The sequence below is a fragment of the Triticum dicoccoides genome, chromosome 4A (assembly GCF_002162155.2).
Source record: "Triticum dicoccoides isolate Atlit2015 ecotype Zavitan chromosome 4A, WEW_v2.0, whole genome shotgun sequence".
Classification (NCBI taxonomy): domain Eukaryota; kingdom Viridiplantae; phylum Streptophyta; class Magnoliopsida; order Poales; family Poaceae; genus Triticum; species Triticum dicoccoides.
The window spans coordinates 735,051,836-735,065,779 of NC_041386.1; the positions used below are offsets into that span (position 1 = coordinate 735,051,836).

The 13,944-nt window shown below is 44.4% G+C and overlaps 1 protein-coding gene across 1 annotated transcript; it reads right to left on the reverse strand.

The window, feature by feature from the left end:
- Window positions 1–3,336: 3,336 nt before the first annotated feature.
- On the reverse strand, window positions 3,337–3,930 carry LOC119284328 (RING-H2 finger protein ATL70-like; the record flags this gene model as incomplete). Its single annotated transcript, XM_037563499.1, has 1 exon — window positions 3,337–3,930. A coding segment is annotated over one exon (447 nt), but the record flags the coding sequence as incomplete, so codon positions are not given.
- Window positions 3,931–13,944: the final 10,014 nt, after the last annotated feature.

Sequence of the window (13,944 nt, forward strand, 5' to 3'; positions counted from 1 at the left end):
GGCAATTTTTATAAGTTGCGTTCACAGAATAAGTGCAGCAATCTAGTACTTGAATTAGTAGAGAGTGGTGCTTGACCGTATGGAGCAGCTCTCATAAATTTTGTGCAAAGTGTTGGCACTCGCCATCATGATGATTTGTGGTGTGCCTCTCAGACTCAAAGCCTTGTCATCCCATACATGCATGCATAGTGCAAACACATGATGTTTGTAGTTGACAGCTATTAATCCGCAGCCGATTATGGCTCTTGTGATTTGCCATGAAGTCCTAATTGCATTCCACGACCGATGAGGCCTAAAAACGGTCCAAGCTCACTTCTCGCTCGTAGACTTCATCAAAATCCTGCAAACCAGCGGTGCCGGATGACATTCACCATTGACCGACGAGGCTTTGGTAGAATACATGTTTGCATTGTTCATGCACATTTGGAGAACACTTCACACAGGCTTGAAAACGACGACCATCAAGACCAGCTTAATGGGAGGTGTTCTACAAGATGCGTCTTGTGGATGTAATTAACCGCACTGTCTTCCGAGGTTCCGGGAACCTGATGTTAGGTTTAATCTTGATTCATGTATCTTCACGCAGTTAGATGTTTTAGGTGTGGTCTGCTGTAGCCCGGAAGGTGTACGTGCGATGCGTATAGGGCTGGTAAGTCGTCGGCCGGAGGTGTGCAAAGGAAGCTGCCGGAGACGTCGTGTGAAGCGGCGAGCAAGGCGGGATGCCGGAGTGCCGTGCGATGCGGCGAGGACGGTGAGATGCCGATAATGCCGTGTGATACGGCAATGCCGTGTGAAGCGGCTAGGCGTGAGGTTGAGCGTGACCGACATCAGTTTGGGCCGGGTGAACCGTGGCTCAGTTTGTTGACGTAGCCGTCGATGCATGAGTTAGTTGGGATATGGCTGGGTGATTCAGTCAAATCGATTAGTACGTGCATAAGGGCATGTACAATGGTTCTATCTTAGCAATGCCATGTAGGATAGATGATGAGGTGGAGGAAAGAGAACTCATAAGAAAAGACTTGTCTTCTCTTATTTAAGAGAAGACAAGAGGTGATCTCTTAGCACAATATGTCTCACCACAATTTTAGGAATTACTAGTTATTGAAGATAAGGCTAAGATATGACCCATTGTAGACAAAATTTTTTGCCATCTCTAAATCACATGCAAGACTTAAGATAAGATTATCTTATCAACCATTGTACATGCCCTAACATTAGGCGATGGAGGTTGCATGCAGCCCGCAAAGGTAGAGTAGTTGGCCACGTCCTGGACGTGGGCGTAGGAAGTGGACCAGGGTGTTTTGCCTCGGCGTGTTAGCTGATGTATTTATACTTTGCATATGGAATGAGAAAAGACGAGGCCGTGAGGGCTAGAGCAGAAACATGTAGCCACTGTATTCACCAAGGATGGAGCCTCTCGGCAAAGCTAGCGGATGGTCTGTTCCTTGGTGTATGTGTGTGTGTAGTGTGCGTTCAGGTGTTCTTGAGAGAAACCATAGAAGAGAGAAGAGAGAGTTGTGCGAGGCAGCTCGAGGTAGAAGAAGAAGAGCGGCGCTGCGAGGAGGCGGCGCCAACACGTGAAGCTACACGGTCGCTAAACTTAGTTAGATTGCATAGAGAAACATGATGTACTTGTGTGGAACCATTTGATGTAATACAGAGTTCCCTGAAAGAATTAATGAAATACAGAGTTCCCTAATCTTGTGTTTCCCTTTTATTTATTTGTATACGAGTGTATACTGGCACGCCCGCATCCTTTACCATATTGCCGTTACGTATTAGGAAATTATCCCCTTAGCGGGGATCATTTCTTTTTGGCGACACAAATATGAATTAGATACAGGAGATAGAAAATAAATGAGGAGAGGATGGAATCACATGTGAAACCAACGATTTCTTTACCTTTTTTCATTTTTACTCCACATGGGCCATGCGGAAAGGTAAACAGGCAGGCAAATGGGCAAAGTGTGGGCTGGATGATTACGTGTGTGTTTTGTCTCAAAAACAACGTGTGTGGTTAGCCTGTGGTGGGACCTCCTACTTGTAACTGAACGTTGATCCCTTCTGTAAGCCTGTACCAAACGCTGATGTGGCTTGACTGATGGCATTGATAGCTTGCATGTTTAGATAAATAGTATAGTGAGATGAAGCTCTTACGTATATAGAATATTTCGAACGACACAACCTACATATGAAAATAACAAAGTGGGACTCTTATACTAAACATTTTTATTTTTTACATCTCATTATTAAAAAATTAATTAGTATTTACATTATATTTAACACATATTCAGATAGCAATACAAACTTCCATCATGAATCTTATGTTGTACTTTCGAAAAATATTCCATTTTGTTTTTTTGAAATAAAGTATGTCTATCTAAATATAAAGACGGCAAATAAAAAAATCGCATGCATTTATCAATGGGGTATTTTATTCCATTTGTTTAGAGATAAGAGAAGCTTGACCTATATTGGATCTAGTTTGGATGACATGCACACACAATGTACCTGGCGTTTCTATATATATTATAGTGTGTTTGTACATGTTTTATCTATAAATATCTTGATGGAGGATCGTACACAATGCATGAGTATAAGAAATTTATTGTGACTATTTTGTCACAAATTTCAATATTCTTGAACCGGCAGAATGTTTAGTGATGTTTCAATGACGTTCGGTTACATTCTACTTTACACATCTGTCAGTGAAACAGATATTAGTGGATGGGTTCTTTTGTATACAAGAACAAAATTGTCATGTCTTGGTAGGTATGCGGCAACCATATCATCAGAGTTCAGACTTTAGAGTTGACATATGAGATTAAATAAGGCAATCTAGTCCAATCCAAATGCAGATGCAAGAGAGCATGTAATACACGAAATATCTATCAAACTCTAAAGAAGAGTTAGCCCCAAACTGCTCATGGTAGTATAAAAGATGAAATAAATGTTACTGCTAAAGTCTTAGCGAGAACAAAAGGAAACTAAAAGTGAGAGGCAAAACCTTTCTCGGTGCATATATACAGATTCACCCCTGTACCTACTTCCTATAATCTAACCTATTTCCTGTTGTGTACTCCCTCTGTAAATTAATATAAGAGCGTTTAGATAACTAAAATAGTGATCTAAATGCTCTTATATTAGTTTACGGAGGGAGTATATATCTTCTTATTCTTCATGGTCTATGGAATTTACTTTGGAGACCAAATCCATTAGACCATTAGAGCGAAATCCAAATTAACCAAAGCTTGAACAAGGAATTAGTCCCATTCCATGGGGAACGTATATATTGAGATAATCTCTACAAAGGAGGGGCCGCTCACAATATATTTCGACACCTCTCTGCCATGGCCTCCTTGGCCCATGCTGTGAGTTGGGTTTGTTTTCACAAAAGCCTAACAGGCAGCGAGAAATTCGGAACTTCTCCTCAGGATTCGCCATCAGCAGTCACGAAATTAAGCAAATAACACCCCGCGTGAATCACGACGTCGGGAACGGCATGGGCAGGAGGAAGGGCGGGAGGAACGGAGCCCGGCAAAGCGGGCAGGTGCGGTGGCCGTGAGCGGCCCAGCGGTCGAGGCAGCCAAAGTGGAAGACGTGCTGGCAGCCCCGCGGCCGGCGCACACGTGCGGCACCGTGGAAGTCACTAAGGCACACCACGCATCCCTCTGGGTGGATGGGCGTCCCGGCGCTGGTGCCGACGTTGGATACGGAGAGCTCATCGAAGCGCACCGCCGGGCAGTGCTCCTCCAGCTCCTTGAGGCCGTGGTCGTCGTGGTACTGGCCCTGGTGGTGGTGGTGGTGGTGGTCGGCGTAGCCCAAGTCGTTGGGGTAGCCGATGCAGGCGCCTAGCAGCCACGAAGAGAGGCGGCGGAGGTGGGCAGGCCGTAAGACGAGGTTGGGCAGCAGCCTGGGCATCGCCGCCCATTAGCTAGCTGGTCACGATGGTGCAATCGAGCTAGAGAGAGATGCTTGACAGTGGCACACAAAGATTGCTCCGGCCTTTATAAGGAGAAGCAGAGGAAGCAGCTAGACATCTGTGTGCAGAGCAGCTAGACATGTACTCCCTCCGTAAACTAATATAAAAACGTTTAGATCACTAATTTAGTGATCTATATGCAGAGAGAGTACCGTACAGTCGACAGACAGAGACACGTAGAGAGTGTACGTGCTTAACTAATCAGATGTTGAGGCGTGACTGGGCATAATATGCCCACCGTCGAGATTAATGCCTTGTTAATCATCGGTCGGGTGGGGTGTCGGTAGAGGCAGGCAGGTCAGGTGCGCCTGTCCATCGACTGAGGCCGGCCGGCCGGCTCATCTCATGTGTACGTGTTGGAAGCAACCAGCTTGGCAGTACGAAAAAGATGAACAAGCCGTACGTGGACATGTGTACGTGTTGGAAGCAACCAGATTGGACAGGAACTAATCAACGACTAGGAATAGGATATGTACGTGCGCATCCGGCCGGCGCTTGATTCATTTGCTGGCTGCTTGGCTTCGTACGTGCGCGCGCGCATTCCAAGAGTGAGTAGAGCATGCATAGAACGGAGAATATCGAAGACATTATCTGCGAGACAGGGGGAGCAGAGCGAACCATCCGCCTCGAAGAGATACGCTTAGCCAGGGTAATCGGGCCGTGTCGAGCCTAGCCCGCGTGCTCAGCCTAACAGCCCAAACATGGCCCAGGGTGTGCCGCATGCTGGGCATGGCCCGTTTAACCCGTGCCGTGCCTGGCCCATGGCGGGCTGTGCCAGCGTGCTCGTGGGCCAGCCTTTGGTTGGCCGGGCTTATTTGGCTAACTTCGGCTTCTGTTGTCCAGGGTTTCGATAAATATGATAAAAAGAAAAAAAATAAGTAAAATAAGACGTACACCGGTCAAGACGTACTTTGGACGACCAACTCTTGAATTTAGGTCGCGCACCGGTCAAGACGTACTTTGGATAACCAACTCTTGAATTTAGGTCGCTCACCGGTCAAGACGTACTTTGGATACATCTCCTACATCTTCGCGTCACAAGCACATCATATTGTTGTCTTCTAAAGCACACTTTAATATCTTTACTAGACGCTGGGGCGCCACCTGAGACGAACCTGTGCGCACTTATTTTGTCTCGGCACATTTGGCTGTCATGTTTCGTCCTCAGTCTCACTCATATACATCAATATGGGCGTATGCTATAACATCAGGATCTAATAGTAGAACATCGATCAAACATACAGATAATATATTATTATTTTATTAGAGTTCAGAACCATCATAGGCAGTGGTACATGTAATGAGGATATGTACGATTCACCCTGGAGCATAAATGGGTACGATGCATGCATTATAGTTAATCCAAAAGCGAAGACAATCTAACATGAGGTGCTTCAGTTTGGCTGAAGATAGGACCTCATGAGGCCATGACTTGCTGTGTCATTGTACGTAATCACAAGAGACGACCAGCAGCAATGCAATCCGGGTACTCACGTCTGGAATGATTTTGTACGCTTATATTCACATAAATCCGAATGAAACTGCATCAAGAAATAAATTTCAGAAATGAGAAGCAACAGCAGTAGCGTAAGAAAAAAAATACATGTTACATATAGTAATATTACGTACAGTCTAATGGTACGAACAAATCATGGTAGTGTAGCTAAAACACAGGAAATTTAAATTGACTATGATGTCACTGCTAAAGAAGAATAAACAACATAAATGTCTAGTGAAAAAACAGAACAAAAGGAATTATCCTCAGAAAATACGTAGTATTACATAACACTTATTGAAGAAGAAAAAACTCTTATATGTAGTGTTATCTTAATCCATCTATGCCTAGCATAATGATTTTATAATATGCTAGTACAATAGTATAATAAATGACCTTGTATGGCTACAGAATGAAGTATGTTGTAAACAAAGCAGAAAACTGAGTGAAGTAAGTCATGATGACATATTATATAAGAAATCAGTAAAAAAAAAAGGCCAATGCTTGCCTACAATTGTAGTTGGAAAGTAACTTCACTTTTACGAAATTGGAATGTTGTAATTTCCAAATAACTCACTCCTTGAATATTGTCTCTTGAAAGAAACCTCTGTCCTGAACAGGAATGGTAGCAAAAATAAGTAAACATGAAAGAACAAGTCAACTCAAGATGCAGATGGGTAAAGCAAGATCATTCAGTAAAACTGAAATATGCATCAATCAAATGCTAATAGCCATATGACACAACCAGCAAGGTAAGAAATTGGGTAGTGGAGGAGCTCACCCAGAGTTTAGGCCTGCCGATCTGGCCTTATGGACCCTGGATGTGGAGAGAAAGCATACATGCTCTTCTCCTTGCTCCCACAACACCACAACAGAGTAGGGGTTGGAGATCAACTAATAAGCATGGAGAGATCCATTAATGCCAATCAACTAATAAAACACAACTAGAGCAGCACATGCATACATGGAGAGTATGAACATAAATAAAATCACCCGCGAATGAAAAAAAATAAATGACTTTGCTTCATCAATTTTCCTGCTGTTTCACCTTTTTTTCATGCCTCGATTTAATTATCGAGGGAATGAGACTATGATGAATAGTCGAGCACTAAAGTTTAACGCCAACAGCCTTCCACAAAGCAGATGAAGGTATACATCTGTAACGCCCCGGATGTAACTTTCCATATTCGTAACTCCAACTCTTGCCTTTTCCGGAGATGCGATATGATATTTCCTTCGTGGTTGGGCTTTTGTTTTAGTTTTGCATTTTTGTTCATGTCTTGCATCTCATCTCTTTGCATCATTTGCATTGCATCATGTCGTCATCCAACCCTTTTTTAAAACTCATCTAAATAAAATCGTATGGATCTTCGATCCATTTAAATCGAGGGAAATGCACATGGTGATTTCTCTTTATAACATATCCTCCTAAAATTTATGGAGCTATTATAAATATTCCATTAATTTGGAATTCACCATAACACAATCGCAAAATATTCCATGCCTTTGTTATCTCACTTCTTGACCTTAAACTTTGTCCATAAATTTTTTCATCACTTTCCCGAGCTCCACCAAGATCCTCAACATTTTTGGACACTTCCAAAAACCTAGTCCTAGTTCAAACCCATTTAAATTTCAAATGAGTTTGAATTTAATTTCCTGCAATCATGTCCCCGCCATTTTTCTTGGATCAAGCTTATTTCTGTGAGTCCAGGGAAATTATCCGTGTGTCCAACTTCTTTCCCTAACCTCTCTTTCTTTTCTTTCTTAATCTCCTTTTTTTTCTTTTCTATTAGGAGTGAGAGAGAGCCCAGCAGGCCATCTAGGCCCATCCGCAGCCTAGCTCCTCCATGGCCCAAGGCCCAGCCGGCCCCTGCCTATCTAACCCTAGCCCCGACCCCCTCCTCTCGATCTCTCCCTCTGGCCGCCGCCTCCTGCTCGATCCCCATCTACGCTCGATCCCCATCTACTTTCCCTCGTTCACTCGCCTCCCTCTCCTCCCTCGCGCCGCCACCACGCTCAGGAGAGGAGCTCCTGCGCCCGATCCATGGCCTCTCTTGCTTCTCCTCGTCACCCTCTGGCTGCCGCCGCGACCGGACCTCCCCCGCGCCTTGCCTTCAACCTCAGCCTTCCGCACGCCTGGTCACCCACGCTGAATCCCTCGTCGCCGGCCTCCCCTACCCTGGCCAAGTGGGGGTTCGGTGCCTCATCGCCCGGATCCGGCCGTCTTCGCATCGTCCGTGCCCCTGCCCTCGCGCCTCCACGAGTCGTGCTCGTCGCGACCCCGCTTCCCCGCCTCCGGCGACCGTCGCTGCACCGCGCACCCCGGCAATCCTCCTGCTCCGCCGGCCTGGTCCGCCTCGTCGTCGTCCTCCCAGCGCTACCTCGAGCTCGTCACCGCTTTGCTTTGCCTCCTGGCATGCAACAGCAGCGTCCACTTCGTCCCTCGTTGGCCTTCGACCCCTGCTCGACGCCAAGATCGCTACTCCATGTCCCCGTGGACGCCAAGTTCTTTTCGGAGACCTCTCCAAGACCAGGATACACCAAGACCTGTTCGTGGATTTCGTCAAGTTCGAGCACCGCTAAACGAGGGTTTTTGCCTTGCTCATTTTGGATGCGCCAAGTTCCTCTTCGAAAGTACGTCTACATGGACAAGTACCGTAGCACCGAAGACTTTTGATGCGTCAAGTCCCTCTCCGACAATTGTTGGACTACCATCCCGTGCATTGCACCAAGTACCACGACATCGCCGGCCCTACAAGTTCAACTACGGTTGCCGTGTACGACTACAGTCGACCCTCGAAGACCCCGTGGACCCCGAACATCTACGGATCATGAACAACTACTTCATCTACGAAATGTGAACCACTACTTCCACTACCGTCGCGAGAACGTCTACTTACACTACTTCCACTACAAACTCGACCCGCTCCGAAAATGCACGCTTCGAAGGTATAACGACGAGACGACGTCCGTGGACCAAATGCATGTGTTGTATGAGATGCTCGAGTTTTGCACCGTGATCGAATTGATCCTTGCACGTTCCTCCTCGTTTGCAATGCCGTCAACCCGTGGGAATCCGGTAACCGGGATCACCCCATCACCTTTTGCATGACACACTCATCCGCACACTTCTGTCTTGCATCGGTATCTCAATCGAGTTACCGGGACCGGAATGTTGCCGTGGCACCATTTTCGTTGTCATTGCCGTGGCACCCCTTTCGTTCCACCACGGCGACAAATGCTTCATAAAATTGATTAAAACTTGTGCATGTCATCCGCATCATGATAACAACATTTAAAATGTTTAAAATTGTTGTTTGCATTATATTGCTAAATAACATGTGGGGATTTACCGGGATTGTTGTTTCTTGTTTCCGGCCTCACTTAAACTTGCCTAAATAGTTAGCTCAATTATGTTTCACCTTTTGCCATGTTTAACAACATTTAATATTGTTGTATACCTAAACGAGAGCGAACTAAATAACTCGGATGTGGTGTTTCGTCAATATGCAACTCGTTGCATATTGAGCTCCACTTAACTTGTAGTATTGTTTGTTGCACTTTGCCATGCCATGCCTCATTAAACCGGACATGCATCATACTTGTTTGTGCATCATGCCATGTTTATGCTTGTGCATTTACCATGTTGTTTGTTTCTTTCCGGTGTTGCTTCTTAGTTCCGGTAATGTTGCGATTGTGAGGATTCGTTCGACTACTCCCGTTCGTCTTCTTCATGGACTCGTTCTTCTTCCTAGCGGGATTTCAGGCAAGATGACCGCTACCCTGGATCTCACTACTATCATTGCTATGCTAGTTGCTTCGTTCTATCGCTATGCTGCGCTACCTATCATTTGCTCTTCAAGCCTCCCAAATTGCCATGAACCTCTAACCTTTGACACCATTCCTAGCAAACCATTGATTGGCTATGTTACCGCTTTGCTCAGCCGCTCTTATAGCGTTGCTAGATGCAGGTGAAATTGAAGATTGCTCCATGGTGGACAGGGTTATGTTGGGATATCACAATATCTCTTATGTTATAAATGCATCTATATATTTGGTAAAGGGTGGAAGGCTCGGCCTTATGCCAGGTGTTTTGTTCCATTCTTGCCGCCCTAGTTTCCGTCATACCGGTGTTATGTTCCCGGATTTTGCATTCCTAACGCGGTCGGGTGATTTATGGGACCCCCCTAACAGTTCGCTTTGAATAAGACTCCTCCAGCAAGGCCCAACATTGGTTTTACCATTTGCCTCACCTATTACCTTTTTACCTTGGGAGTCGCGCATCCTAAGGGTCATCTTTATTTTAGCCCCCCGGGCCAATGCTTGTCTAAGTGTTGGTCCAAACTAGAGCCACTTGCAGCGCCACCTCGGGGAAACTTGAGGGCTGGTTCTAGTTGTACGTACTGCTCATCCGGTCGTGGCCTGAGACGAGATACGCGCGGCTACTATCAGGATGTCAGCACGCCGGGAGGTCTTGCTGGTCTTGTTTTATTACTGTCGAAATGTCTTGTAGCCGGGATTCCGAGACTGATCGGGTCTTCCCGGGCAGAAGGAATATCCTTCGTTGATCGCGAGAGCTTATCATGGGCTAAGTTGGGACACCCCTGCAGGGTATAAACTTTCGAGAGTCGTGCCCGCGGTTATGTGGCAGATGGGAATTTGTTAATGTCTGGTTGTAGATAACTTGACACCAGATCCGAATTAAAATCCATCAACCGCGTGTGTAGCCATGATGGTCTCTTCTCGGCGGAGTCCGAGAAGTGAACACGGTCTTTGGATTATGTTTGACGTAAGTAGGAGTTCAGGATCACCTCTTGATCATTGCTAGCTTCACGACCGTTCCTTTGTTTCTCTTCTCGCTCTCATTTGCGTATGTTAGCCACCATATATGCTTAGCCGCTGCTGCAACCTCACCACTTTACCCCTTCCTTTCCCTTTAAGCTTTGCTAGTCTTGATACCCATGGTAATGGGATTGCTGAGTCCTTGTGGCTCACAGATTACTACAACAATAGTTGCAGGTACAGGTTATGCGATGATCATGACGCGAGAGTGATGTTGCTTGTTTTGGAGTTTCTTCTTCTGCTTCTTCGATCAGGGGATAGGTTCCAGGTCGGCAGCCTGGGCTAGCAGCGTGGATGTCGTTTGAGTTTCTGTTTGTGTTTCATCCGTAGTCGGATGGTGCTCTTATGTATAATGATGTTGTATTCGTGTGGCATTGTATGCCTTATGTATGTATCCCTATCTATTATGTAATTGTTGATGTAATGATATCCACCTTGCAAAAGCGTCTTGAAGATGCGCTTCTATCCTTGGTGGGACTTTCGAGTTCCTTTAGGATAGGGTCGCATCTTGGGCGTGACAAGTTGGTATCAGAGCCTCGACCGACCATAGGAGCCCCCTTGTTTGTTGGCCGTTGTTGAGTCTAGAAGAAAACTATTTTGAGTCTTAGGATTATATATATCGGAGAGTAGGATTCTTTTTACTCCTCAGCCCCCTTCGTCGCTCTGGTGAGGACTTCTGACGTAGATGTTTTGTCTTTCCTCTCCTCAAATTTCACTAAAAAAACTTAGGATCACGCGGGTATCTTGGAATCGTTCTGATGGTTTTGTGACGAGAACATTGTTCTTGGTGCCTCCTGACATTTAGGGGTTGTGGCAGTGTCCCGGGGAGTTGAGCTCCGAGGTGTTGTCGTCACAATTTTATCGTTGCAGTTCTGAAATACCTGAGTTTTGCCGACATCGAAAATCTCTTTTGTACAGTTGTTGGTGAGATAACCCCGATAACCCAGTACTGAGGTGAGTACGAGAGTATTGCCATAGCTTCTATAACGGATGCTTTTCGAAGGTTGAGGTACACGATTTCCAAAGGTTTCTTGGTTATGTGTTGACGGATGGATACAGCTGGATGTAGGTATTGTTAGTTTGGGTGAGATATATTGCTTCCCCTGTATTCCCAACACCAGATAGCATAACCAGAAAGTTTTGGGAGTTCATAGGTGGGAATTCAAGTAGCCCCTAGAATATCTTTCCGACAGATGTATGATATGAGATTGGGGTTCGACGTCTAGTGGTCCGCCTATCCACGGTTGGTTTTACAGTGGTCTCGCTGTGTCTTAAAGAATCCTTGGCTATGCCGATTCGGGGACACTTCGTATGTCATGTGCACTACCTTGCACATGATGGTGCTGTACGATTGAGCCCGTGTGGGCCCCACCACGAAAACTTCGGACGAAATCTCTATCATATGTTTGTTCCGGCTTATTTTGCAAGCCAAATCCTTTGTTTTGTTTTAATTGTGGTATTCGAGTTGCTTCGAAGTCAAATGTTGATTCCATACCTTTCCTAAACGGTGTTCTCATATTGCTATGTGAATACTAATCCTTTTTGATCATTGAGGTTGTCATGTCAATTCTTTCCAACTGGTGTGCTTCTCTTCAAGTGGATCCGATCATTTCAACATTTGTGAGATCAATTCTAAGTTTTCTAAACGGTGTTTATTTCATCTGTTCCAAGTTGCCTTTGTTTTTTCCCGCCCTCCCACCCTTTTTCTTCAAGGACTCAGATTTCTTAATCATGTATCCTTTTATTTGTGAGAAGTCTCTTCATTCTTTTCTTTCAATGTTCTTATCCGGTGATTTCCCATGAAGATGCTCAACAATTTAAAGTTCATCATCCTTCATTGTTGTTTCTTCTCCGGTGGATCCAATTCAAGCTTTGGATATTCATCATATTCCTTTCCTCGTTTCTAATGCTTTCTCATGCCGGTGCACCTCTCATTCACTCACCTCTTGCTATTCATTTCTTCCAGAGTGTTGAAGATATCTCAGAAGATTTGTGTTTCCATTCTTAATCCGTTCAAGCTATTTGGAGATTGTTATCTCATTCAAGCCATTTAATTCAACCGGTGCAATCTCTCTTTAAAATCATTTTCAACGGTGTTTTCTTTTGAGTGGGCCCTAACCCACAGGTCTTTTCCCAGGATCTTACCTGACTCTTCTAATTATTCCAGAGTTATTCTTAAATTCTTTTCAAGTGTGACGTAAGAATGGGTTATCATCAGTCATATGTCTTTCTCCAAGATCTTTCAAATTCTTTTCATTGTTGGTTCAACCTTTCCAATTTTCATTCCGGAGTGCCTCAACAATTGTCATGGTGGTTCTCATGATCATTCTCAACATGTGAAGACCGAAGAAGATTTCTCTTAAATCTTGGTCCATTCTCTTGAATATTCATGGTTCTAGCTTCATGCCATCCTCATAATTGTTTTGATTGTGACAATTTTTTTCTTACCATCCGGAGCATTTCATGAGTTGTTTCCATTTCTTTCCTCCGAAGGCCATCATGTCATAATTCTTCATTCTCAGCGTGTAGCTCTCATTCTCCAAATCTTACCGGCGCATCATTCAAATACCCTCTAATCAGTTCATGGCCTCTTCATTCTCATGTATCTAAATCCCCTCAAGTATCTTCATTCGTTTTACAATTCTTCCCGGTGAATCGTGCCTTTTCTACATTCATTCTCAGTTCTTACGGTGGTTCGTTCAGGATTTCTCTTCCTCCGTTATCATATCAAATATTCGTTGTTTCCAATCCCACCGGTGGTTCCATCAATACCTTCTCAAGTTCACGCTATATCCCTCTTAATCCTTTCTACGAGAATAAGTAATATGCAAAATCCATTGCTTGCCATCAATTTAATTTGATGAAGGATAAGCATACAATAAATCTTATTCTTATTTCCTCGAGGTGATTCAATTCTTTTCTTCCGGAGATTGTTCATGATGAAGTAATTCTCTGTTCTAGTGTTTCATCTTTTCCTTTTCCGGAGTTCCAAGTTTTCTCGATTATATCATCGTGTTGCTCCATATAATTCATTGCAAGGCTTCACCTTGTGTTTTCAACTTCCCTTTCTTTTTATCATCCTTTTATTACCGGAGTTCTTCATGGAGGCTCTACATGGTGGTTCGTCAAGGATTCTTTTCATTCTTCAATTGTTCTTCAAGATTTCTCTTGAAGTTAAGATCAGCCAAGCTATACTCAAAATTAAACATGGTGCACAACACATGTTTTATTTTGAGGCATTCAAGTATTCTTCTTCTTGCATTTCGAAGTGCAATTCTTCCTACCTTAGCTTTTGAGGTGGTGTTATGTCACTCTTGACAATTTCCCTTCGTGATTCAAGTTGTCAAGAATGAGATAGTTAAATCCATCATTTTCTCTTCGTTCAGGAGATCGTTTCAACCTATCAATCACTCCATTGGAGTTATCTTGGTGTAGATTTCACCTAAAGCCTTCCCTAAGGAATGTTGCTATTTGTGGTGCTTATCAATGATCCGAGTTTTCTCCTATCCTCTCGGCGAAAGAAGTTTTCATCTCTTCTTTGATCTCAAACAAGCAATTGTTTTTCGTTAGTGGCAGAATTTAACCTCAAGTGTTGAGATGTTTCCATAAGCCCACTACAAGC